The 27,533-nt window shown below is 45.8% G+C and overlaps 1 protein-coding gene across 1 annotated transcript in view; it reads left to right on the top strand.

Annotated features, from left to right (window-relative positions):
- The window catches only part of LOC121654668 (alpha-1A adrenergic receptor-like), a 38,937-nt gene that overhangs the window by 2,196 nt on the left and 9,208 nt on the right, over window positions 1–27,533 (top strand). The window contains exons 2-3 of the mRNA XM_042008901.1: window positions 6,176–6,427; window positions 14,841–15,234. Of these exons, the coding sequence (XP_041864835.1) occupies window positions 6,176–6,427; window positions 14,841–15,234 (646 nt within the window). The remainder of the gene's footprint in view (window positions 1–6,175; window positions 6,428–14,840; window positions 15,235–27,533) is intronic.

The raw sequence follows: 27,533 nt of genomic DNA, 5'->3' as shown, positions 1-27,533 counted from the left end.
AGAGCGCTGCAATGCCAGTGGTGCTGGATTTGCAACTAAAAACAAGATGAGTAAACTGCATAGGAGCATATAATTGGATAATTTCATGATGGCGAAAACCCAGATCGTAATTGAGATTAAAACCCGATTAATCGCCCAGCCCAAGTAGAGGTCCAGGTAGAAGTCCAGTAGAGATTCAGGTAGAGGTCCAGGTAGACATTCAGTAGAAGTTCAGTATAGGTCCAGGTAGAGGTCCAGTAGAGGTGCAGGTAGACGTCCAGCAGAGGTTCATTGTAGTTCCAGTAGAGGACCAGTGAAGGTCCAGTATAGGTTCAGTAGAGGTCCAGTCAAGTAAAGGGTCCAGTACAGGTCCAGTAGAAGTTCAGTAGAGGCTTCAGTAGATGTCCAGTATAGGGCCTGTAGAGGTCCAGTAGAGGTCTAATATAGGTCCAGTATAGGTCCAATAAGGGTTCAGGTAGAGGTCCACTATAGGTCCAGGTAAAGGTTCAGCAGAGGTCCTGGTAGAAGTTCAGTAGAGGTTTGTACAGGTTCAGTAGATGTCCAGTAGCAGTCTAGTTGAGGTTAGGTAGAGGTCCAGGTAGAGGTTTAGTAGATATCCAGGTAGAAGTACAGTAGAGGTCCAGGTAGAAGTCCAGTACAGGTTCTGTAGATGTTCAGTAGAGGTCCAGTAGATGTCCAGAAAACGTTTAGTAGAGGTCCAGTAGAAGTCCAGTAGAGGTCCAGTAGAGGTTCAGAAGAGGTTCAGTAAAGGTCCAGGTAGAGGTCTAGTAGATATAGTAGTTATGGGGTGGCATGGCTCAGTGGGTAGAGTGGTTTTGCTCCCTTAGCAAGAAACCGAACCCCTAATTGCGCCTGATGCATCATTTACCATATCCAGGTAGAAGTCCAGTAGAGATTCAGGTAGAGGTTCAGTAGAGATTCAGAAGAGGTTCAGTAGAGGTACAGATTGAGGTCTAGTAGATATCCAAGTAGAAGTCCAGTAAAGGTTTAGTAGAGATTTAGCATTGGTCCAGTAGAGTTCCGGTATAGGTCCATTAGAGGTCTATTAGAGGTTCAGTAGAGGTTTAGTATAGGTCCAGTATCGGTCCAATAGATGTCTAATATAGATCCAGTATAGGTCCAATAGAAGTTCAGTATTGGTTCAGTAGAGGTCCAGGTAGATGTCCAGTAGCCGGTCAATAGAGGTTTAGTAGTGGTTCAGCGGAGATCTAGGTAGAGGTTTAGTAGATGTCAAGGTAGAGGTCCAGAATATGTCCAGTAGAGGTCAAGTAGAGGTTTACTATAGGTCCATGCAAAGGTCCAGTAAAGGTTTAATACATGTGCAGTAGAGGCCCATTAGAGGTCAAGGTAGAGGTCCATGGAGGTTTAGTAGAGGTCCAGTAGAGGTCCACGTAAAAGCCCAGTAAAGGTTCAGTAGAGGTTCAGAGGAGATCCAGTAGAGGTCCAGATAGAGGTCCTGTAGAGGTCCAGGTAGAATTCCTGTAGAAATAAAAAATAGAGGGTCCACTAGAAAAAAAATTGAGTCAGTCGATGTCCAGAAAATGTTCAGTAAAGGTCCAGCAGAAGTCCAGTAGAGGTCCAAAAGGGTCCAGTACAGATCCAGGTAGAGGCTTAGGAGATGTCCATGCAGAAGTCCAGTATAGGTTTAATAGGTGTTTAGTGGAGGTCCATTAGAGGTCAAGGTAGAGGTCCAGTAGAGGTTTTGTAAAGGACCAGTAGAGGTCCAGGTAAAAGCCCATTACAGGTTCAGTAGAGGTTCAGTGGAGGTCCAGTGGTGGTGCATTAGAGGTTCAGTGGAGGTCCAGTAGAGGTTCAGTAGAGATCCAGTAGAAGTTCAGTAGCGTCCTGGTAGAAGTTCAGTAGAGTTCAAGTAAACATCCAATAGAGGTTCAGTATAGGCCCATTGTAGGGGGGGGTGGGAGAGGGGTGTGGGTGTGGGGGGATGGGTGGTGGAGGGATGGTGTGTGGGAGGGTGGGGTGTGTGGAGGTGGATGCGTGGTGTGTGGGAGGGGGGGTGGTGTGGGTGTGGGAGGATGAATGGTGGAGGGATGATGTATGTGTGGGAGGATGGGGTATGTATGGGAGAATGTATGGTGCAGGGATGGGGGAGTGTGTGGGAGGATGGATGGTGGAAGGATGGTGTGTGTGCGGGAGGATGGATGGTGTATGGGAGGGAGGATGGTGTGTGTGTGGGGGAGTGGTGTATGTTTGGGAGAGTGGGTGATGGAGGGGTGGTGTGTGTGTGGGAGGATGGGGTACGTGAAGGTGGATGTTTGGTGTAGGAGAGGGAGGACGGTGTATGTGTAGGAGAATGATGTATGTGTGGGAGGATGGGTAGTGGAAGGATGGTGTGTGTGTGTGTGTGTGGGAGGTGTGAAGGTGGATGAATGGTGTATGAGAGGGAGGATGGTGTATGTGTGGGAGGATGAGTGGTGGAGGGATGATGTGTGTGTGGGAGGATGGGGTAGGTGTGGGAGAGTGTATGGTGGAAGGATGGTGAGTGTGTGGGAGGAAGGATGGTGTGTGTGTGGAAGGATGGATGGTGAAAGGATGGTGTGTGTGTGTGGGAGGACAGAGTATGTGAGGGTTGAATGGTGTATGCGTGGGAGGATGAATGGAGGAGTGGAAGGAGAGTGTGTGTGTTTGTGTGTGTGTGTGTTGTATGGGGGGGGGCAGGACTGGTTCTCGGGGTGTGCGGCTGGGCGCTGGGGTGTGGGGCTGGCCTCTGGTGGTGGCCGTCTGGGCGGGCCGGGTCCCCCCGGGTGGCGTGCTGGCCCTCGGCCTGTGGGGGAGGGGGGTGTCCCTGCGCTCCTGGGCCCGGGCCCTCTGCCCCGTCTGTCCCGGGCGGCCGGTGCCCGGGGGGGTCGGGGACTGCTGGCCTCGGCCCGCCGGGGCCGGTGCCCTGTGTCCGCGGGGCGGCTCCTGCTGGGGTCTGCGGGGGGGGCTGGTGGCCTGGGTCTCGGGACCGCTGGCCTGACTCTGGCCTCTGTTCAAGTGAGGTGGCATCTGCATGATCACTCTGCATGGTCACTCCTTCCTGAACGTCTCCACACAGTCTTTGCGTCGCCGTGTGGCCGAGTTCTCCAACACATCCACACAGGTTTCTCTGCGCGTGTTCTTGAATACAGCAGTTTCACTTATATCTATTATCATATTTTTTTTCTTTTTTTTATTATTTTTGTTCTTATTATTATTATTACTCTTACTCTTATTATTATTATTGTTACTATTATCAACTAGTTGTGTAATGACCTACTGGCTAGGATGATCTTAGCTATATATGTTGTAAGTAGTATGGATTACATGGTCTTCTGTATGATGTTTCAAGTCCCCACCCGCACTCCCCACACCCTTTCTGTCCCTCTCTCTCCCCTCCCTCTTCTCTCTACTTTCTTTTCTCTCTCTCTCTCTCTGTCCCCTCCGGTCGAGTCCAGCATTAAGAGTCTGATTTAATAAAGTTTCTCATGTCATCAAGAGGGACTTTATACATGTAGTATAAATCCCTGCTTGATAGAGTAAAATTGCCCAGCACCAGACGGCAGCCAGACAATCATTCTGTTTGCAACGATGCTGGACAAGACAGGTTGAAAAAAAAAAAAAAAAAAAAAAAAGGAGATGTCCATGCAGAAGTCCAGTATAGGTTTAATAGGTGTTTAGTGAAGGTCCATTAGAGGTCAAGGTAGAGGTCCAGTAGAGGTTTTGTAAAGGACCAGTAGAGGTCCAGGTAAAAGCCCATTACAGGTTCAGTAGAGGTTCAGTGGAGGTCCAGTGGTGGTGCATTAGAGGTTCAGTGGAGGTCCAGTAGAGGTTCAGTAGAGATCCAGTAGAAGTTCAGTAGCGTCCTGGTAGAAGTTCAGTAGAGTTCAAGTAAACATCCAATAGAGGTTCAGTATAGGCCCATTGTAGGTCCAGTAAATGTCAAGTAGAGGTTTACTATAGGTCCAGTAGAGGTCCAGTATAGTTCCAGTATTATAGTGGTCCAGTATAGATCCATTAGAGTTTCAGTATAGGTACAGAAAAAGTCCAGCAAAGGTCCAGGTAGAGGTCAAGCAGAGGTTCAATATAGGTCCATTAGAGGTCTAATATAGGTACAGTAGAGGTCCAGATAGAAGTCCAGTAGAGGTTCGGTAGATGTTCAGTAGAGGTTCAGTAGAGGTCTAGTATACATCCAATAGAGGTTCAGTATAGGTCCATTGTAGGTCCAGTAGATGTCCAGGTAGTGGTCCAGTAGAGGTCCAGGTAGAAATCCAGTAGAGGTTTAGTAAAAGTTCAGTAGATGTCCAGTAGAGGTTCAGTTAAGTTCCAGTAGAGGTCCAGGTTGAGGTACAGTAGAGGCCCAGTGGAGGCTCAGTAAAATCCAGCAGAGGTCCAGTAGAGGGTAAGTATAGTTCCAGTATAGGTCCAGTAGAGGTTCTCTATAGGTCAAGAAGAGTTCCAGTATAGGTACATTAGAGTTTCTTTGTAGGTACAGTAGATGTCCTGTATAGGTCCAGGTAGAGGTCCAGTAGACATCCAGGTAGAGGTCCAGTAAAGGTCCAGTAGAGGTCCAGGTAGAGGTCCAGTATAGGTTTGGTAGACGTCCAGTAGAGGTTCACTAGAGGTCCAGTAGATGTTCAGTAGAGGCGCAGTAGAGGTCTAGGTAGAGGTCCAGTAGAAGTCAAGGTAGAGGTCCAGAATATGTCCAGTAGAGGTCAAGTAGAGGTTTACTATAGGTCCAGTAAAGCTCTAATGTATGTCCAATAGATGTTCAGCAAAGGTTCCATATAGGTCCAGTAGAGTTCAAGGTAGAGGTCAAGTAGTGGTCCAGGTAGAGGTCCAGTAGAAGTCCAGTAGAGGTCTAGCTAGAGTTCTAGTATCGCTTTATTAGAGGTCCAGCAGAGGTCCAGTGTAGGTAAGGTAGAAGTCCAGTAGAGGTCAATGTAGACGTCCACTAGAGGTTCAGTATAGGTCCACTGTAGGTCCAGCAGAGGTCCAGTGTAGTTCCAAATTTGGTCTAGTGGAGGTGCAGTATAGGTCCAGTAGTGGTTCTGTATAAGTCAAGAAGAGGTCCAGTATAGATTCATTAGAGTTTCAGTATAGGTACAGTAGAGGTCCAGTATAGGTTCAGGTAGAGGTCCAGTAGAGGTCCAGGTAGAAGTCCAGTAAAGGTCCAGTAAAGGTACAGGTAGATGTCAAGTTAGAGGTTGAGTATATGTACAGTAGAGGTCTAGTAGAGGTCAAGTAGTGGTTCACTATAGGTCCAGTAGAAGTCTAATATAGGTCAAGTATAGTTCCAGGTAGAGGTCCAGTACAGGGCTAGGTAGAAGTGCAGTGGAGGGCCAATAGAGGTCCAGGTAGAGGTCCAGTATAGGTTTAGTACAGGTCCAGTAGAGGTTCAGTAGATGTTTACTAGAGGTCCAGTAGAGGTCCAGGTAGAATTGCAGTGGAGGGCCATTAGAGGTCCAGGTAGAAGTCCAGTATAGGTTTAGTACAGGTCCAGTAGAGGTTCAGTAGGTGTTTACTAGAGGTCCAGTAGATATCCTTGTAGAAGTCCAGCAGAGGTCAAGTCCAATAGAGTTTCAGTATAGGTCCTTTGTAGGTCCAGTAGAGGTTCAGTTTGGGTCCAGTAAAGGTCAAGTAAAGGTTTAATATAGGTCCAGTATAGTTCCAGAATATGTCCAGCAGAGGTTCAGTATAGGTCCAGTAGAGGTCCAGTAGAGGTCCAGGTAGAAGTCTAGTAGAAGTCTTGGTAGTAGTCCAGTAGATGTCCAGTAGAGGTTCAGTACAATTCCAGTATGGGTCCAGTATAGGTCCAGTAGAGTTTCAGTATAGGTCCAGGAGAGGTCCATTATAGGTCCAGTAGAGTTCCATTAGAGGTTCCGTGTAGGTCCAATAGAGGTCAAGTAGAGGTCCAGCATATGTCCAGTAGAGGTCCAGTAGTGGTTCATGCTGAATAAGTAGCATTTACACAGAACATAGCTTTTTAGTTCCACAGGGATTTAGAATGGGACTTTTGGCATTAAAATATATAAAGAAATAAATGTTCACGCTATGTAAGGAGTGTCGTTTTACATATTTATAGTGTTGGGAATTCAATTATTGTAGAAAAATGTCTCACACAATGATTAGAGAAAGAGAATCTCTCATTGTGACATTCCCAGTCTGAGATAGATTGTTGTTCCTCCTGTCTATGCAGGTTCTGGATTACTGGGTGTTTGGTCGGATCTTCTGTGATATCTGGGCAGCAGTGGACGTCCTATGCTGCACGGCGTCCATCATGTCTCTGTGCGTCATCTCCATCGACCGCTACATCGGTGTCCGCTGCCCACTGCAGTACCCAATGATTGTCACCAAGAGGCGGGCATTGCTTGCCATGCTGGGTGTCTGGATACTGTCCTTCGTTATCTCCATCGGGCCTCTGCTGGGCTGGAAGGAGCCACCATCACAGGTAGAGGAAAATACTCATCACTGAGATGCCAATATCTCTGAAATGTGTCTGGTTATTTGCTGCTTGATCTGCATGTTTTAGACAAATTTGAACCTCTTCTTCTGTGAGATGCTACAGTCCAGAAGATGTTAGCAGACAGCCGGAAGCAGCAATGCTAACATGTAGCATAGCAACATGTCGGGAGAAACTCAGCTAAAAGACCAAGCATCTGCACCCAAACCAAACACAGTTCAAACCCCAACAATTATATGGGAATGTAAGAAAATCACGAGAACAGCTCTGTCCACATTATAGCTTCTGCTAATTTCTCCACACAAACGAGGAGTCACATAAAAGCAGAGACTCTGCTGGTTCCAGAGATGTCCGTCTCATCACACTGGGAGCTAGCAGTCAGAACCAAATATACTCTATCTAAATACTCTCTATCTAAATCACAGATAGATGCACCAGGCAGCCATGTTCATGAAGTTCATGTGGACTCAGAAATCTAAATTAGAAGAATTTTCCAGCTGAAATGTGCTACCAGAAGCTAAAGGATCCTTTTAAGATTCAGGTTCAGGTTCATACTCTAAGATGTTCATGGTATTAAGATTGTTGTTCACGTTTGCAAAAGCTGAGAAGTTAATGGTGCACACACTCACGCTCACGTGCAAACTGACAGGAAATTTGCTGACAGATTCATATATTGTCTCACCTGCTGATGGTCTGGAGAGTTTACTCAGCCTGGGTGGAAGATATTCAACAAGTCTGGATTCAATGTCGCGTTCGAGCACAACATCTCTCTGGAACGTTTCCGGAATGTTTCCAGAACATTTCCAGAACATTTCCAGAACATTTCCAGAACGTTTCTGGTGAGACCATGTCTGAATATTTCCACAGTTTGAGTGTGAGTTCAGCTCCAGATCCCTTACAAAGCTGATCTTTGTGATGTTCTCTGAAATCTAGAACCATTTGCCACTTCAGACCGGCTTCCGGACCGGTTTCTGGAGATGGTGGCAGAGAAGGATCTTAACTGGCTGAAGGAAAGAGGTTTCCAATCCTTTAACCAGGTCTGAAAGTCTGACATGGTTTGACTCAGCTCCTTCTGATCATAACCAAAAGTCCAGAAAACACTTTTTTCTACACCTTTTCAGTTTGTTCTTGGATCCTCTCCCTCGTTATGACTGGATGAGGAACCCTGAAGGAATCTCCACCTGGTTTGAGATCTGGTGGAACAAGGAGAAGCTTCCACAGAGGCCTGAAGGAAGCATGGGATGGTCCTGAATGTTGTTAATGATTCACCTGCATGTTATTTGTTAATAGTGGAAATTCATGTCGTCATCACAGCAGACCTCATGCCAGGAATCTCTAACAGCAGCTCCTCACCGTGCTGGAGCCCTGCGCAGCTTTTTACGTGACAATGAGAAAATGTTTATTAGGAAGCCACGTCACTTATTATCCGGTGTTATTTAACTCCCACGTCACACCATTCAGTGAAACATTGAGTTAAAGCTGCCTACAAAGTCCCATTTGTTCCATTTCCACCGAACCAGGAGGAGACACAAGTTCATACACAGAAAAGTATTTTTTTTTTTATCTCATTTGCTCCCCAAGGACTAATTTTGGCAAACAGCGTCTCGGCATCAATGAGCCCATTCATTCCCAACAAACTCAGTTAAATATTACAGCATCCATTAGTGCTGCTGTTGATCCACAGATACACTGATAGGCTGCACCACGTCACCTGTTCACCTGTTGGCCTGCAGCTGCTCCAGGGTGATGTTCAGCACAGTGTAAAAAGTAGTTCCAGGGTGATGTTCAGCACGGTGTAAAAAGTAGTTCCAGGGTGATGTTCAGCACGGTGTAAAAAGTAGTTCCAGGGTGATGTTCAGCACGGTGTAAAAAGTAGTTCCAGGGTGATGTTCAGCACGCTGTGAAAACTAGTTCCAGGGTGATGTTCAGCACGGTGTAAAAAGTAGTTCCAGGGTGATGTTCAGCACGGTGTAAAAAGTAGTTCCAGGATGATGTTCAGCACGGTGTAAAAAGTAGTTCCAGGATGATGTTCAGCACGGTGTAAAAAGTAGTTCCAGGGTGATGTTCAGCATGGTGTAGCATCTCTTCTTCTAACATGTCTGGAAACATCTGGGAAGTGAGGAGACCAGTTGCTGGAGTTTTAGGAGAGGGATGTTGTCCCATTCTGGTCTGATGCAGGATTCTAGCTGCTCTACAGTCCTGGACCTTGGTTGCTGGATTTTTGCTTCCAAGATGCTCCAGATTTTGTGTACTGGTGAAAGGTCTGGACTGCAGGCAGGCCAGTTCAGCAGCCGGACTCTTCTCCTGTGAAGCCATGCTGGAAGTCTTCCTTAGTCCATGCAGTGGTTTCCAGTAGAGAATCATGTCTGCTTTTAATGCAGAAGATCACCAGCATCCAGCCTTGTACCACGCACACATAGATTCCTCCTGATTCTCTGAATCTTCTGATGATATTCTACACTGTAGATGAAGGATCCTCAAAGTCTGAGGAACATGTTTCTGAAATTGTTCCACAAATTTAGATCTAGTGTGTCTCAGATTGGTGAACCTCTGTCCATCTTTCCATCTGAGAGACTCTGCCTCTCTGAAATGCTCCTTTTATACCCAGTTATGTTACTGACCTGTTGCCAGGTAACCTGCTTAGTTGTCAAATGCTCCTCCAGGTGTTTCTGGTTTGTACCAGGTACTTTTCCAGCCTTTTGTTGCTCCTGTTGGACTCTGAAATGGTGCAGGAACATCACTGATGGTATTTAGTTAAAAGGAATCAAAGATGAAAACATTTATTCACCAGCTCATTTTTAAAAGAAAAGCCGGGATCTGACAGAGTCAGAAACTCCCTGCTGGGTTTGTGACAGGGAATCCCCATCATGGTATGTAAGTGGGTCAGTGAGGCTGTAAAAGATGTCTGATATAAAAATGATCAGCTCTGAGCCATGTTCGTGCAGATGATGGACTTCTTCCAGCTGCTTTCATCACAACCAGATCTGCTTTCACTGGAAATACCTCAAATAAATAACTCTAGCTATTAAATGAAACATTCTGTAAAGAAACATAAATCATCTACTAAGTTATAAATAAAAAGATGTATTCTCATTTATCTCCCTGAGCTGCCACCTTATCGTGGTGGAGGAGTTGTGCGTCCTGATGATCCTAGCAGCTATGTTGTCTGGGGTTCATGCCCCTGGTAGGGTCATCCATGGCAAACAGGTGTCTAGGGGAGGGACCAGACGAAGTGCGGCTAAAATTACCCCTATGATGAGAAAGCAAGGACCAAGGTTTCCCTTGACCGGACCGGGGCCCCCCTCTGGAGCCAGGCCTGGAGGTAGGGCACGGAGGCGAGCTCCTGGTGGCCGGGCCTTTGCCCATGGGGCCCGGTCGGGCTCAGCCCGAAAGGGTGACATGTGCCTCTCCTCTTGTGGGCTCACCACCTGCAGGAAGGGCCATAGGAGTCTGGTGCAGTGTGAGCTGGGCGGCTGCCAGAGGCGGGGACCCTGGCGGTCTGATCCTCGGCTGCAGAAGCTAGCTCTAGGGACGTGGAATGTCACCTCTCTGGCGGGGAAGGAGGCTGAGCTGGTGCGCGAGGTTGAGCGATTTTGGCGAGATATAGTTGGACTCACCTCGATTCACGGCTTGGGCTCTGGAACCACTGTCCTTGAGGGGGCTGGACCCTCTTCCATTCTGGAGTTGCTCCCGGTGAAAGGCACCGAGCAGATGTGGGCATGCTCATTGCCCCCCGACTTGGCGCCTGTACGTTGGGGTTTACCCCGGTGGCCGAAAGGGTAGCCTCCCTCCGCCTTCGGGTGGGGGGACAGGTCCTGACAGTTGTTTGTGCTTATGCACCAAATAGCAGTTCAGAGTACCCACCCTTTTTGGAGTCCTTGGAGGGGGTGTTGGAGAGCACTCCTTCCGGGGACTCCCCCATTCTGCTGGGGGACTTCAATGCCCATGTGGGCAATGACAGCGAGACCTGGAGGGGCGTGATTTGGAGGAACCGCCCCCCTAATCTAAATCCGAGTGGTGTTTTGTTGTTGGACTTCTGTGATCGTCATGGACTGTCCATAACGAACACCTTGTTCAGATGTGCACTTGGCACCAGGACACTCTAGGCCGCAGTTCGATGATCGACTTTGTAGTTGTGTCGTCAGACTTGCAGCCGCATGTTCTCTGCTGGGAACATCTGGCCGAGTCTCCTGTCAGAAAGAGTTTCATCTCGCATCTCCGGCAGAGCTTCAACCATGTCCCAGGTGAGGCGGGGGACATTGAGTCAGAATGGGCTGTGTTCTGTGCCTCTATTGTTGAGGCGGCCAGCCACAGCTGTGGCCGTAAGGTTGTCTGTGCCGGTTGTGGCGGTAACCCCCAAACTCAGTGGACACCAGCAGTAAGGGATGCCGTCAAGCTGAAGAGGGAGTCCTATCGGGAATTTTTGGCCTGTGTGACTCCAGAGCCAGCTGATGGGTATCGCCGGCCAAGCGGAGCGCAGCTTCGGTGGTCGCTAAGGCAAAAACTCGGGCATGGGAGGAGAGGCCATGGAGAATGACTTCCGGACGGCTTCGAGGAGATTCTGGTCCACCATCCGGTGGCTCAGGAGGGGAAAGTAGTGCTCCGTCAACACTGTGTACAGTGGGGATGGGGGGCTGCTGACCTCGACTCGGGACGTTGTGAGGCGGTGGAAGGAATACTTCGAATACTTTGCTAAATGACAGTAATCCTACGCAAGCTTGATAAATAAGGCCTCTGGTCCTGATGGAGGTCTCCTCCTTCCTCATCGTCTCCTCCTCTCTCTGAACAGCTTTGATTCTGTCTTCAGACCAAAAACCAGACTAAAGCTCAGGAATCTGATTTTCCACATAGAGTTGTTGTTGCTATCAAAAATGAGTCTGTGGCTGAGAATGTAATTTCTTTCAAACTCAAACGTGTATCTTGATTCAATCTAAAAACCTGCCTGGTGTCCTCCTTTCTCCTCCTCATCTCTGTTCTGAGGTTCAGACTGAAGACACCATTAGCACCCCTCCCTAGAACTAGCTAGAAATGCTACTTCTTTCAACAGAAGTGACATGTCCTTACTGTTCCTGTCCAATGCTACACCCACGTCCATCATGAACATCGATTGGTTCCTGAAATATTTACTGAGGATTCAATCCTCAGGTTATCACTTTTCTTTTAGGACATAATGAATAAGGGATTTTCTCTGACATCATATCTCCAGCTGCCCCGTGGTGTCATGGTCTGTGTTTTTGGTTTAGTTTTACTGTCCTACGTGTTCATAGTCTGGTTTCCTGTTTTATTTTAGCAATTCTTTAATTTACTCATTCATTTCACCTGCTTCTCATTAGTCCTTCTATATATATATATATATATATATATATATATATATATATAAAGCACCAGCTGCTACAGACTGGTTTATACTGGGATTAAAATCTCCAGCTGTTACAGACTGGTTTATTTATTCATTCATTTATTGTCTGTACCGCTTAGTCCATTACGGGTAAGTTGGAGCCTATCCCAGTATTAACAGGTGAGAGGCAGGGTACAGCCTTTAACTGTCACCAGTCTATCACAGGCCAACACAGATAGTGACAATCAACCATTTTTACTTGTACTCACTCCTAGGGAGAATTTAGAGTAATCAATTAACCTGTCAAGCATGTCTTTCGATGGTAGGAGGAAGCCGGAGTACCCAGAGAGAACCCACGCATACAAAGGGAGAACATGCCAACTGCACACAGAAAGGCCACCGCCCTCAAGATTAGAACATCCCCCCAGCCGAGATTTGAACCATCTGCCTTCTTGCTGTGAGGCTGCGGTGCTAACCACCACACCACCGTGCAGCCCAGACTGGTTTATACTGGGATTAAAAGCTGCTACACACTGGTTTATCCTGGGATTAAAAGCTGCTACACACTGGTTTATACTGGGATTAAAAGCTGCTACACACTGGTTTATACTGGAATTAAAAGCTGCTACTGACTGGTTTATACTGGGATTAAAAGCTGCTACACACTGGTTTATACTGGGATTAAAAGCTGCTACACACTGGTTTATACTGGGATTAAAAGCTGCTACAGACTGGTTTATACTGGGATTAAAAGCTGCTACAGACTGGTTTATACTGGGATTAAAAGCTGCTACAGACTGGTTTATATTGGGATTAAAAGCTGCTACAGACTGGTTTATACTGGGATTAAAAGCCGCTACGTTTATACTGGGAATAAAAGCTGCTACAGACTGGTTTATACTGGGATTAAAAGCTGCTACACACTGGTTTATACTGGGATTAAAAGCTGGTACACACTGGTTTATACTGGGATTAAAAGCTGCTACACACTGGTTTATACTGGGATTAAAAGCTGCTACACACTGGTTTATACTGGGATTAAAAGCTGCTACACACTGGTTTATACTGGGATTAAAAGCTGCTACACACTGGTTTATACTGGGATTAAAAGCTGCTACACACTGGTTTATACTGGGATTAAAAGCTGGTACACACTGGTTTATACTGGGATTAAAAGCTGCTACACACTGGCTTATACTGGGATTAAAAGCTGGTACACATTGGTTTATACTGGGATTAAAAGCTGCTACAGACTGGTTTATACTGGGATTAAAAGCTGCTACAGACTGGTTTATACTGGGATTAAAAGCTGTTACAGACTGGTTTATACTGGGAATAAAAGCTGCTACAGACTGGTTTATACTGGGATTAAAAGCTGCTACAGACTGGTTTATACTGGGATTAAAAGCTGCTACACACTGGTTTATACCGGGATAAAAAGCTGCTACACACTGGTTTATACCGGGATTAAAAGCTGCTACACACTGGTTTATACTGGGATTAAAAGCTGCTACAGACTGGTTTATACTGGGATTAAAAGCTGCTACAGACTGGTTTATACTGGAATTAAAAGCTGCTACACACTGGTTTATACTGGGATTAAAAACTGCTACACACTGGTTTATACTGGGATTAAAAGCTGCTACACACTGGTTTATACTGGGATTAAAAGCTGCTACACACTGGTTTATACTGGGATTAAAAGCTGCTACACACTGGTTTATACTGGGATTAAAAACTGCTACACACTGGTTTATACTGGGATTAAAAGCTGCTACAGACTGGTTTATACTGGGAATAAAAGCTGCTACAGACTGGTTTATACTGGGATTAAAAACTGCTACACACTGGTTTATACTGGCATTAAAAGCTGGTACACACTGGTTTATACTGGGATTAAAAGCTGCTACAGACTGGTTTATACTGGGATTAAAAGCTGCTACACACTGGTTTATACTGGGATTAAAAGCTGTTACACACTGGTTTATACTGGGATTAAAAGCTGCTACACACTGGTTTATACTGGGATTAAAAGCTGGTACACACTGGTTTATACTGGGATTAAAAGCTGCTACAGACTGGTTTATACTGGGATTAAAAGCTGCTACACACTGGTTTATACTGGGATTAAAAGCTGCTACGTTTATACTGGGAATAAAAGCTGCTACAGACTGGTTTATACTGGGATTAAAAGCTGCTACACACTGGTTTATACTGGGATTAAAAGCTGCTACAGACTGGTTTATATTGGGATTAAAAGCTGCTACAGACTGGTTTATACTGGGATTAAAAGCTGCTACACACTGGTTTATACTGGGATTAAAAGCTGCTACACACTGGTTTATACTGGGATTAAAAGCTGGTACACACTGGTTTATACTGGGATTAAAAGCTGCTACACACTGGTTTATACTGGGATTAAAAGCTGCTACACACTGGCTTATACTGGGATTAAAAGCTGCTACGTTTATACTGGGAATAAAAGCTGCTACAGACTGGTTTATACTGGGATTAAAAGCTGCTACACACTGGTTTATACTGGGATTAAAAGCTGCTACACACTGGTTTATACTGGGATTAAAAGCTGCTACACACTGGTTTATACTGGGATTAAAAGCTGTTACAGACTGGCTTATACTGGGATTAAAAGCTGCTACAGACTGGTTTATACAGGGATTAAAAGCTGATACAGACTGGTTTATACTGGGATTAAAAGCTGCTACAGACTGGTTTATATTGGGATTAAAAGCTGCTACAGACTGGTTTATACTGGGATTAAAAGCTGTTACAGACTGGTTTATACTGGGATTAAAAGCTGCTACACACTGGTTTATACTGGGATTAAAAGCTGTTACAGACTGGTTTATACTGGGAATAAAAGCTGCTACACACTGGTTTATACTGGGAAAAAAAGCCCTTGCTGGTACAGACTGGTGAATGTAACTTTCTGATCTGATTTTTCCAGACCTTGCTGAAAAGAGTCAGTATGTCAGATGATGGTAAAATGTGTTGTGATCCATGTTTAAATCAGACTGGATTTGATGGTTTTCTGTGTTCCTGCAGGACGACACGGTGTGTGTCATCACCGAGGAACCTTTCTATGCTCTCTTCTCCTCCCTCGGGTCCTTCTACATCCCTCTTGGCGTCATCCTGGCCATGTACTGCCGAGTCTACGTGGTGGCCAAACGGACCACCAAAAACCTGGAGGCCGGCATGATGAAGGACCGCACCGAAGACTCCAATGAGCTCACTCTGAGGATCCACTGCAGGAACCAGCAGGTCCAGGACATCTGTCCATCTTCCAAGTCTGGAGGGGGCGGGGCCTCGGCCGGACGTAGTGCACTCAGCGTCAAACTGCTCAAGTTCTCTCGCGAGAAGAAAGCCGCCAAGACACTGGGTGTGGTGGTGGGCATGTTCATCCTCTGCTGGCTGCCCTTCTTCCTGGTTCTGCCCATCGGTACGTCCTGGTATCCCATCTCACATTCACAGTTCCACCTCAGATTGAGAACCATAGTATCTTCACAAGTTTAGCAGCAAATAAAAGAAAAGTAAATCACAAAACAATAAAAGCAGAAAAGACGTTGAAACACAGATTTTCAGAGTGGACCAGAAGATCCAGCCAGGTGGACTTCTCATCTTCAGACCTGATGCAAATTTTTCCAGCAGGAAGCAACTTCTGCTTCACTTGAACAAATTCATAACACCCAAAAAAAAAACCAAAATATTTACAGAAGAAGAAACAGAACCTTTATGATACATTTTATGTTTATAGAACAACTGATGTCAGATGTTTGGAAGCAGATTTTTATAGTCACGGCCCAGATTAATAACGGACCTCAGATATGTTCATCAAACACGTGAAAACATGTTTAGAGTTTAACATTTATTTAGAAATAACAGAAAAACTGTAATCTGAAGCAACAGCAACATGAATCTAACCTGGTTCCACGACTCTGACTCAATTCCACGAATCAGACTTTTTTCCACAAAATCTGACTCATTTCCACAAATCTGACTTGTTTCTATGAATCCGACTACTTTCCACGAATGCGACTTGTTCCCATAAATTCTACTCGTTTACATGAATTCGACTCATTTCCGAAAATCCGACTTGTTTCCATGAATTTGACTCGTTCCCCCGAATTTGACTTGTTTCCCTGAATTTGACTAAGGTGGTTGATATTGTGAAGGTGAAAATATGCTGACCGGGTTATGTTATTGATATGTGATGTAAAAGACAGAGTGCTGTCGAGGATGACACCCAGACACTTTACCTGAGGGGAGGGGGAAATGGAAGAATCATCGATGGCAATGCAGAAACTGTCAGATTTGGAGAGGGTGGATTTGGTGCCTATTAATAACATTTCTGTTTTACTGCTGTTAAAGAAGGTTTGAGGTGAACCAGGACTTAATCTCTTGAAGACAATCTGTGAGGGAAGATGGTGGGAGGGTGGAGTTCGGCTTGGTGGAGAGGTAGAGCTGGGTGTCATCTGCAATGAAAATGTATGTGGTGTTTTCTAAAAATATAACCGAGGGGGAGGAGGTAGATGATGAACAGCAGGGGCCCAAGGACAGAGCCCTGGGGCACACCAGTGGTGACTGGGACTGACTGGGAAGTAAGTGTTTTTAACTGGATGAACTGAGTGCGGCCAGAGAGGTAGGATTTGAACCAGCTGATGGGGGGTGTGGGTGATGTCGATGGAGGAGAGTCTAGCCAGAAGGATGGAGTGGGAAATGGTGAAAAGGCCACACTCAGATCAAGGAGGATGAGAATAGATAAGAGACCAGAATCAGCTGCCAGGAGGAGGTCATTCGTGATTTTAAGTAATGCGGATTTGGTGCTGTGGAGTCGTCGGAACCCGGATTGAAAATGCTCATACAGATTGGTTGTGGAATAAATGGGCTTGGAGCTGAGAGGCAACTGCTTTTTCCAGGATTTTTTAAATAAATGGGAGATTGGAAATGGGAAGGAGGTTGTTGAGATTGTTGGGATCCAAACCAGGTTTCTTAAGTGTGATGGCAGCAGTTTTTAACAGTGAGGGAACCAGTCCAGTGGTGAGGGAGGAGTGAATGATGTGGGTAATTAGAGGTGCCAGTGAGGACGCAGATGCTTTGACAAGGATGGTTGGGAGGGGGTCTAATCGACATGTGGATGATTTGGATTTTCTTATTAATTCGGAAATGGCAGAGACGGGGGGAAGAGTAAAAGCAGAAAGGGAGAGGGAAGGAGGCAGAGGGGGAAATATTGGTGGTGGATTGTAGGAGATCTTTGGAACGAGCTGTTGATGAATATTCTGGATTTTGGAGGTGAAGAATGAAATGAAGCTGTTACAGAATGCAGAGGAGGCTATGTGTGGAGGAAGGGAGTCGGGTGGTTGGGTGATAGTTTTCAGCACAGAGAATAAGGCCTTGGTGTTGCCTTCATTGGAACTGATTAAACTTGCATAGTAGGTGGATTTGGTGTGTTTGCAGCAGTCCTTGTAGTGGGTCATATGGTTGTGATACATTTGTTGATGAACAGTTAAACCAGATTTCCTGAAGAGGCGTTCCAGCTGGCTTCCTTTGGCTTTGAGTTGTCTGAGGGCGGGGGTAACCCAGGGTGAAGAGCGAGTGAAGGTAACAGATCTGGTTTCAGGGGGGCTAGGAGATTCTGGAGATTATTGTTGTAATATGGAACAAGTTCGTCAGGGCTGAAGAGACTGTCAGGATGGGGTAGAGAGTTAATACCGGTAGAGAGATTGTCCAGGTTAATGTCCTTAATATTACGGAAAGATATATCACGAGAGGGCTTGTTTTCTGAGAGAACCAGATTAAAATCAAAAGAAATTAACATGTGATCAGAAAAGGGAGCTACATCAACTTTGCAACCTGTGGGAATTAGACCTGAACAACAAATTAAATCAAGATTGTGTCCTTTTGAATGAGTTGGAACGGTAATAAACTTTTTGAAGCCAAAGCTGTTAAGACAAAATGTAAAATCCCTGGTGAGAGTATTATTTACATTATCCAGAGAATTATTATATTGGGTAATAGTAAAGAGAGCTCAGCCAGAAACACAGAAAATTCATTTATGAACTTCTTATGAGGCTTAGGTGGACGGTGAACTGCTGCCACAATTGTGGGAACAAGGCCAGGCAGCACTGAGACCATAGACTCAAACGAGAAGGAGGCCGGGACAGAGACCGGCGAGATTCTCTACTTCTCGGGAGAACAGTGCGAGACCTCCTCCCCGTCCAGAGTCACGTGGTTTGCAGTTGTAAACAAACCCAGATGGGTTAGCTTCATTCAGAGAGACGCAGTCATTTGGCTGTTGCCAAAAAAAATCCAACTCACGCTCAACAAGTAGGATTTCCATGAATCCTACTTGTTTGAATTTATCTGACTCATTTCCATGAATCCGACTCGTTCCCATGAATCCAACTCATTTCCATGTCTATGTCCTGATTTTGATTTAGTGTTTTTTTCCCTCGTGTTTATCCAGACTTCACTCTCCATAAGTCTGGAGGGGACCGTTGTCTCCTCTTGTACTTGTTCTCCTTTAGTTGTATCATATAAAGAATCTCTCATCGGAAACAGATCCACTTGATGTGCTGTGTGGTCTGTAGAAACTCTCACCTGGTCCTGCTTGCAGGTCCAGACCCTTCTGCCAGTATGCTCCTCTATCCTCTATCAGACACAGGGTAGATCCTCCATGTTCAGATCAGCATCATTTCCGGTAACGTCTCTCCACACTTGATGGGCTCCTGACACACAGGACCTCAAATTTTCTTCTGTTAGTGGCTCCATCAGAATAGTGTCAGGGTTAACGTCAGTTGGAAAACATCTCTCTCGGAGCACTCTACTCTGCGGACAAGAGCTACAGATGCACCCATCGTAAAGGATAGATCATCTCGATCATCCTCGTAGCTCTGTCTTCTGTATCTGCAGCTCCTTGAACCAGTCTTCTACTGCACATCGACTCTTGGCTGATCGGCTCTTCCCAGGATGAAAAACATGGATCTAGGCTCTTCAAGCTCTTTTCTCTCAAAGCTGCTCAGGCGTCTTCGTTGTACCACTGCTGGATGTTGTTGGAAAGGTCTCAGATGGAGGAACTTTCACTCTCCCTCACTGTCCCTGTCAGAGCTCTCATCTCCTAGCTCCTCTTTCCTCAGAGTCTTATTTTCTTTCCTTCCCGCTCTGACCAGCATTCATCTGATGAGTGTTCATCTCCTTCTATGGCCTCGTCTAGGTCGCTCTGATCGATCTCTCCATCTTTTTCATCTTCAGTCCTCCTTTAGCTTCCACATGTGTGTATGGATATATCAGATGTATATGTACAGTTGCCTCTACTGGTCCCTCCTGGTTGAACAGCTGAAAGCAACATACGCTGCTTGTCGTGATGTTCCTCTTTATCTCTGCTTCCTTCTCTGCTTTGTCGGTGGCCACCAGCACCTCTGGATTAAATGTTCCTTCTACTGGCCTCAGCTTCTCAACCTCCAGCCAGCATCCGTCCTTCCACAGAAATCTTCCCAAAGTCTGAGATCGTTCTTCTGGACTAAACTAAATAATGCTGTATCATCTCCATCACTCTCTTCCCAGCTTCTCTCCAGCTGTATAAGCACATGTCTGCGTGAAGACACTAGATGTACATAAGCTGCTCTAGTTATAGTCGACTAAATGTACATTAATGTGTAAAAGCAGGCTACAGGACTTAGTGGGTAAAATCTGACCAGCGTTGATCAGACTGGATCTGGCTCAGCACCATGATGGATGGCTGCTTCACCTCCATTCACTCTCGTCTCCTCCTATAGCTCTCACTTATCACAATAAACTAGAAAAATCATCCATCCATCCATTCATTCATGAGTCGATCATCGAACTGCGGCCTCGAGTGTCCTGGTGCCAAGTGCACACGTGAACAAGGTGTTCGTTATGGACAGTCCATGACGAGCACAGAAGTCCAACAACAAAACACCACTTGGATTTAGGTCAGGGGGGCCGTTCCTCCCAATCACGCCCCTCCAGGTCTCGCTGTCATTGCCCACGTGAGCATTGAAGTCCCCCAGCAGAACGAAGGAGTCCCTGGAAGGAGTACTGTCCAACACCCCCTCCATAGACTCCAAAAAAGGTGGGTACTCTGAACTGCTATTTGGTGCATCAGCACAAACAACAGTCAGGACCCGTCCCCCACCTCAAAACAGAGGGACGCTACTCTCTCATCCACCGGGGTAAACCTCGACGTATCTAGAATGGAAGAGGGTCCAGCCCCCCTCAAGGACAGTGGTTCCAGAGCCCAAGCCGTGCATTGAGGTGAGTCCAACTATATCTAGCCGGAACCGCTCAGCTTCGCGCACCAGCTCAGGCTTCTGCCCTGCCAGAGAGGTGATATTCCACGTCCCTAGAGCTAGCTTTTGCAGCCGAGGATCAGACCACCAGGGTCCCCGCCTTCGGCCGCTTCCCAGCTCACAATGCACCCGACCCCTATGGCCCCTCCTGCAGGTGGTAAGCCTACGGGAGCAGGGTCCATGTCACCCTTTAGAGCTGAGCCCGACCGGGCCCCATGGGCAAAGGCCTGGCCAACAGGCGCTCGCCTCTGTGCCCCACCTACAGGCCTGGCTCCAGAGGGGGGCCTTAGAGACCCACATTTGGACAAGGGAAACCTGGCGTTATTTTTAGTCATCGTAGAAGTCTATTGAGCTGCACTTTGTCTGGCCCCTTCCCTAGAGACCTGTTTGCCATGGGTGACCCTAACCTAGACTGTAGTTAGATGGATAAGGAGACACCTCTAACTCACACATCTGATTTCACTCAACTCCTCACAAACACACACAGATGATCATCTCACCACACAGTTTATACAAAGTCCAACACTTATCCAGTTTGTATAGCATGCCAATGCCGCTTTTTCTCTTTCTCTAAATTTATGCTCCTTATAAACTATCCACTTAGCTGCTGCATCAGAGCACACTGACCTCCAGATCAGGGTCTTCTCCGTCCAGTCTGCTGCTTGTTCTTTCTTTCTCTATTCCTGTTTATCATTCTTGATTTATTCTCTTATCTAATTCTGTGTCCTACCATTTAGAAATGCCAATCACTGTGGGTCCCCTGGTCATCCTCAAATGTTTTCTCCTCTAATTCTCTACATTAAAAGTTAATTTTCACATAGTAACCAATAACTCGTGTCTCACAATTTAAGAGTATATGGGCCCTGTCCTCAGTCAAATCTGCATGGTTGACTTTTCACGTTCACCTTTCTGTTACTAATTAAACTTTCTTCTTTTACCTAACTTATATTTCTCTACATTCTCTAAAATTTCTGTCTCAAATCTTCTCAAACTATTCATTCTCTCTCCCTTGGTTTATCTATTGCTTGCAACATAAAAACCTTAATTTAAACAGAGCCAAACATCTCTACTATCCTACAGCACTGCTTCAAATCTCCACACAGAATTCTTTCAGCCATGTCCAAGCAGCTCCACAACCCCCACGGATCAACCACCTCAGAGGTATACTCGCCTCCTGCACCGCACAAAGGCTGAAGAGGAATAAACTCTGGATCTGTCGTGGTTCATGATGCTGTTGTGTTGTTGGAAATGTTTCACTGATGGAGAAGAACTTGTGACGTCATCTTGTGGTGACCTTTCTGGTTCATGATACCATTTTAATGTGAATTACTTGAAGCAGGTGATTTGACAAAAATAGTTGGAGGTAAAAAGAGCTCCGGACCCCTGCTTGTTGAATTCAAAGAAGAGTATATTACAAAAAGTGACATCTTAAACAAATCTGAAACACCACCCCTACTAAGAACCCATAATCCTGTCCATACATGGAGTCTAGAGTTCAGTGACTCGAAACAAATGGTGGCCTGCTACAGCTGCAACCAGCTAGTCAAAGGATCAGACACTTCAATTACAATTCATAAAACTGTAAAATTTTCATTTATTTCTGAAGCATCAGTTGTCGTGTTTCCTGGCTTGACTTTATACTGGTAATTGTTCTTTCAGCTTGCATCTTGTTTATCCTCCAAGCCAGTAACTTCCCTCCTTTTTCCTTGGTCATAAAATGCATGTTTAGTCCACTGTAACCTCTTAGCCCCAGTCTTAGCCACTATGCAATGGTGATCGCCATGAATAATAACCTGGGGCACTTTATTTCACGATTTGAACTATTTATTTATTTGTGGAAGTAATTTAGAAAGAGACTTAAAATAATAGTGTTTGTAAATCTAAACATAAGTTGAGCTGGGTCCGGACTGATGTGCCTCGTGGTCTGGATCCAGATCGCTGACATAGACTTTCCAACACATAGAAACAACACAAAGGACCAGGTTTACGCCACCCAGAGAGGAGCTTTCGAGGCCCTTATGAGTGACCACATCAGTCATGCTAATGCCAGCATACAGACCACTGGTTAAAGTCACTGAACCAGTTCTCAAAGAGGGACGTCTGTGGTCGGAAGGGCCCCTGGAGATACTTAAGGACTGGTTTAACACCACAGACTGGAGTGTGTTTAAACAGGGCGCAACTTACAATAACAACACAGACCTCCAGGAGTACACAGATGTTGTCACTGCACACATCACCAAGTGCAATGACCACTGATGATGTAACAGTACTCACAACCATCACTGTTCAAGCCAATCAGAAGCCATGGCTGATGTGGGAGGCTGCTAAAGGCTGGGAACACTGCCTTCAGAGCAGGAGATGAGGAGGGCCTGAGGACAGCGAGGCCAACCTGTCACACATCATCAGAGAGGCAAAGAAGCAGGACTCCAGGAGGATAGCTCATCACAGCAGAGACACAGAGCCTGTGGGGAGGGCTGCAGACCATCACGGACTACAAGCCCCCCTGCATACCTGTGACAGCTTCACCTCTCTGCTATAGTAGCTAAATGACTTCTTCGCTCATTTTAAGGCACACAACATCACACCTGCACAGAAGTCTCCGCCCCCTCTTGGCGAACAGGTGTTGACGCTGTCCCCGGACGGTGTGAGGAGGACACTCAGCAGGATCGATGCTCGCAAAGCTTCTGGTGCTGATAAGATACCTGGTCGTGTGCTGAGGGACCGGGGAGCTCACAGATGTCTTCACGGACATCTTCAACATCTCGCTGAGCCAGGCTGTCGTCCCCACATGCCTCAAAACCACCACCATCATCCCTGTCCCGAAGAAGTCGTCCTCCTGTTTCCACGACTATCGTCTGGTAGCCCTCGCTCCCGTTTTCATGAAGTGCTTCGGATGGCTGGTGTTGCAGCACATGAAGTTTGTCATCCCACCCTCCCTGGACCTCTTCCAGTTTGCATATCGCTCCAACCGCTTGACCGACGATGCCGTCTCCACTGGCCTCCACACAGCCCTCACACATCTGGACACAAAGACTCCAACGTCAGAATCCTGTTCATAGACTTCAGTTCAGCATTCAACACAATCGTCCCCCAACAGCTCATTCTGAAACTTGACCAGCTGGGAATTAACACCTCACTGTGACACTGGCTGCTGGACTTCCTGACTGGGAGACCACAGGCAGTTCGGGTCGGCAGGAACACATCCAGCATCACCACACTGAACACGGGTTCCTCAAGGATGTGTGCTGAGCCCCCTCCTCTTCACTCTGCTGACTCATGATTGCACACCATCACACAGCCCCAACCTCAAGCCCCAAGCTTGCAGATGACAGGCTGTAGTGGGTCTCATCAGCAACGAGGATGAGCCAGACTACAGGAGTGAGGACTGCCTGGACTTGTGGTGTGAACACAACAATCTCTCTGAACGTGGAGAAGACAAAGGAGATGGTTGTGGACTTCAGGAGACCACGCCCCAGCGATGTCCTCAACCCGCCTCGTCACAGTGCATCGGAGAGCGAGACGTTCTCAAACGCGTTCCTTCTCTCATAACATAACTTGTCCTAACAGCTGCAGCTCTGGTGGTGTGAAGTTTGGTAAAAAGTCCTTGTTGGGTTTGCAGTTTAGCTAGCAATGCATCAGACACCCTTGCGCTCTTTTTCAGACAGATTTTTGTATTTCTCCTCATGTTTGGTCGTGTAGTGGTGATTCAGATTGTAATCTTTTAACACAGCAACCTGTGGACCACAAATCAAGCACACAGCTTTACCTTTAATTTCTGTGAAGAAGTACTTGTCGGTCCACGTCTTGTTAAAAACGCGACATTCGTTATCAACTTTTCTTTTCTTACCGTGAGCTGATATCTTGAGGGTAACCTGGCTAGCATCACTTGTTCTAGTTCACATCACTCAAAGCTCGCATCACACGCATACGCCAATACTGAAGTAACGTAATGCTTTTCAAGATAAAAGCAGCACAGTTGTATTGCACATATAACAAAGATATTTTTATAATCTATCCATGTTGTAATTTATGATTGGCCCCACGCGGGCCGGACAGGGATGCGCTAAGGGCTGGATGTGGCATGCGGACCGTGATATGCCCAGGTCTGGACCAATGTATAAAAAAAAAAAAAAAATCAAAGAAAAGCCCATGTGAGCATCGGCTCTTTCTGTATCAGGCTGATCACAGCTTAAACTGGATGCTGTGATCAATCTGATTAAAATTTTAATTTGACAGCCCTAATTTAAAACATTGGACCTTTGGCAAATCTGTGCTACTGCTTCAACTAAGATAACTTGCTTCCTGCTTTGTTCTTCCTTCTGCTTCATTTTCTACTTCTTTCCTATCTTTACCGGCAAGAAATGCAAGAACAGGGACTGAAACGCATTCATGTGAACGAGGAATTTATTGATTCTATTGACTCTTCTGTACAAGCTACTGAGTTGTTAGATGGACTAAGTCAAGTCTTCATGCACGAGGCCATGTCGGATGTGGAGCCTCTCGCTACAGACCTGGCTGATACACTTCCTTGGATGTGTTCAAATGACACTGGAATAGCTGGGAAAATCCCAAACTGGACCATCAGACTGGTCTCTCCTACTGGAACAGTGTTGGTGTCAGACCAAAGTCATCAACCCCAGCCAGAACCTGGTCTGATGTTCTCAGAGATAAATCCAGCAGGAAATTTAAAGCTCCACCACCTGAAGTCTCACTGCATAATAAATAGGATGTGTTGAGTCATATTAAAATGAAGGATGATGAATGTAATGCAAGGATCTATAAAAACTCAAGAAATAGCCCTAAAACTCAGCCCAGGGCTAACCAGACCAGGAGAAGAGGCCAGAATTCCACAATTAGGAGGACTAGAGTAGCTATCGGACTGGTTCTGGTTGGAGACTCTATAACAGCATGTGAGAATGGAAAAGACAGAAAATCTAACATTTTCTAATCCATCAGTCGGGGAACTGACAGAGATCTTTAGACCGTTCTCTCTTCACATCCAGATGGTATGAAGATTATTGTCCACACAGGGTCTTTGGATATTCTGAGGAGGAAAACTGGCTCTGAGATCCTGAAGAAAGACTTTTCTCTGCTGTTGGAGAGACTGTGTCAGTTTGGAGCACCATGTTTACATTTCTGGACCCATTCCTACAGCGGGTAAAGGAATTGAACTTTTCAGTAGACTTCTTGGCCTGAACACATGGTTATCAAACGCATGTATCACCCATGGGATAAAGTTCATTGATAACTTCAATATCTTTTGGAACTGTAAGGAGCGATTCAGACCTGATGGTGTGCATCCAAATCTAACTGGATGCAGATTACTTGGTGCACACTTGCGTCATGCTGTTGGGACGGCAAACCCAAACATGATGTACAGATAAGAGCGAAGGACACAGCAGAGAGGCGATCAACTCCCAGCTCTCCCCCTTCACCACACAATCTTCTCCACATCACCCAAGGTCTTCAAAGGATGTCTCTATCCAGGTCTGAACCCCAGCGACCACCATTTACCAAGAACCACAGGGCTCCCCCTCCTCCCCCTCCTCATCCTCCTCTTAGATCATCTGTCCTGACCGAGCAGGGCACAGGAGGAGGTGCAGGAGGTTCCCAGAGCAGCAGAATTCACAACAAAGATAACATGCCATGATGCGTTCAGGGTCCTTGCTGTAGTTCTGCTACTACTGACAGCTGTTCTGAGATCAAGCCTGGACCCAGTAGGATTCCTGTGTTAGTAAAATAAGGAATCAAACACGATCAGTTTGTGGGGTGAATCGATCTAATCTGTTAACTGTACCTTGTATAACTCAGAATACAACAGAGACCAGAGTAAACTTCATAAAGCTGCTGTACTAAATGTTAGATCTCTGTCCAACAATCACTGTTAGTTAATGACTTCATCATTTCTCACAGTTTAGATTTTCTTTTTCTGACAGAAACATGGTTAACAGAAGACACAAGTGCTACAGTTCTTAATGAAACATTTTAGGTTTAGGAATAAATGTAGAATCGGAGGAAAAGGGAAGGAGAAGCTGCCTTATTTACAGATTCATTCCAGTTTAAAGAGATTTCATTTGCTGGTTTTATTTCTTTCGAATATCTTAGTTTTATTTTAAGGCTGGTTCTAAAATCCTGTTTTAATCGTCTCCAGACGTCCAGGACACTAAATTTTACTGATGAATTTTCTGGATTATTGTCGGTTACCTCCACTGATTTTAACCATTTCATCTGAACATCCACATGGATAACATGACAAATGGGAATGTGAAGGAAGTTTCTTCTATACTGGACGTTTCCATGGCAACATGGAAAAGAACCGACCCACATTCCAGGCCACATTCTGGACCTGGTTCTCTCTGAAGGTGGTGATGTTTCGTCTGCTGCGGTCGCTGACTCGGCCTTGTCTGAGCATTTCTGCATTTAGTGTGATTTCCTGATCACTCAGAACGTCCAACCAGCTGCTCCTCGATTAGGAAGAGGAACATGAATGAAAAGAAGAGCTCAGTGTGTGGAAGGCAGAGCTGTGTTAACAACCAGAGCAGAGTCAGCTGAGGGACTCCTGCATCATCTTGAATGGTTGCACCGATAAGAACCAGGAGCACCTTGAGCAAAGATAAACCAGCATGGAGAAACACCACTGTGGTCACCAGCCTAAAGAGAGAAAGCAGGAAAACTGAGCGGAAGTGGCAAAAAATGAACTTCAGACTGACTCTGAGCTGTAGAAACAGAGCCTGCGTAGCTATAACACTGAGCTGTGAAGGCCAGAGAGCTTCATTTATCTGGAATGATCCACAAGAACGCCAGCAATTCTCTGTGATTGCTACGATGGAAAACTTCCATTTCAGCCCAGAGCTCCTCTCCACTGAGAAATAAAGCCAACTATTTTAGCCAAAACATTAAAACCATTAGACAAAATATTAATTCCACACAGTCATACAAGAAAACTAGTCTGTGTCTAAAACCTGGAAATAATTCTGATGTTATGTCAAGTTAAATGTGGTGGATTTAAAAATCCTCCAGGAAATAGTTTGGCATCTGAAACCAGCAACATGCATTCTGGACATGATCCCATCCCACTTTTAAACCAGTTTTTACCTCAGCAGAAACTGATCTTCAGCTTGCTGGCATCGGCTGCCATTAAACCCCTCCCCTAGACGCCTCTATAATGAACACCTATAGACCCCTTTTACATCCAGATTACTGAGAAAGTTCACCAGCTTCATGACTTTTTAAATGAAAGTGGAAATCTGGATAAATTTCAGTCCGGTTTCCAACCTCATCACAGCCCTGAACCAGCTCTGGTCACGGTGGTAACGGACTGGTTCTGGTCTAGTATCAGTCCTGGTCCTAGTCGAGTATCAGTCCTGGTTCTGGTCAAGTATCAGTTCTACATTAGATCACAGAATCCTGTTACACAGGCTGGAAAACTGGG

Source organism: Melanotaenia boesemani, chromosome 15 (genome assembly GCF_017639745.1).
Source record: "Melanotaenia boesemani isolate fMelBoe1 chromosome 15, fMelBoe1.pri, whole genome shotgun sequence".
Lineage (NCBI taxonomy): Eukaryota > Metazoa > Chordata > Actinopteri > Atheriniformes > Melanotaeniidae > Melanotaenia > Melanotaenia boesemani.
The sequence above is the reverse complement of the archived record's forward strand: the minus strand, read 5'-3'. Positions and strand labels throughout refer to the sequence as shown.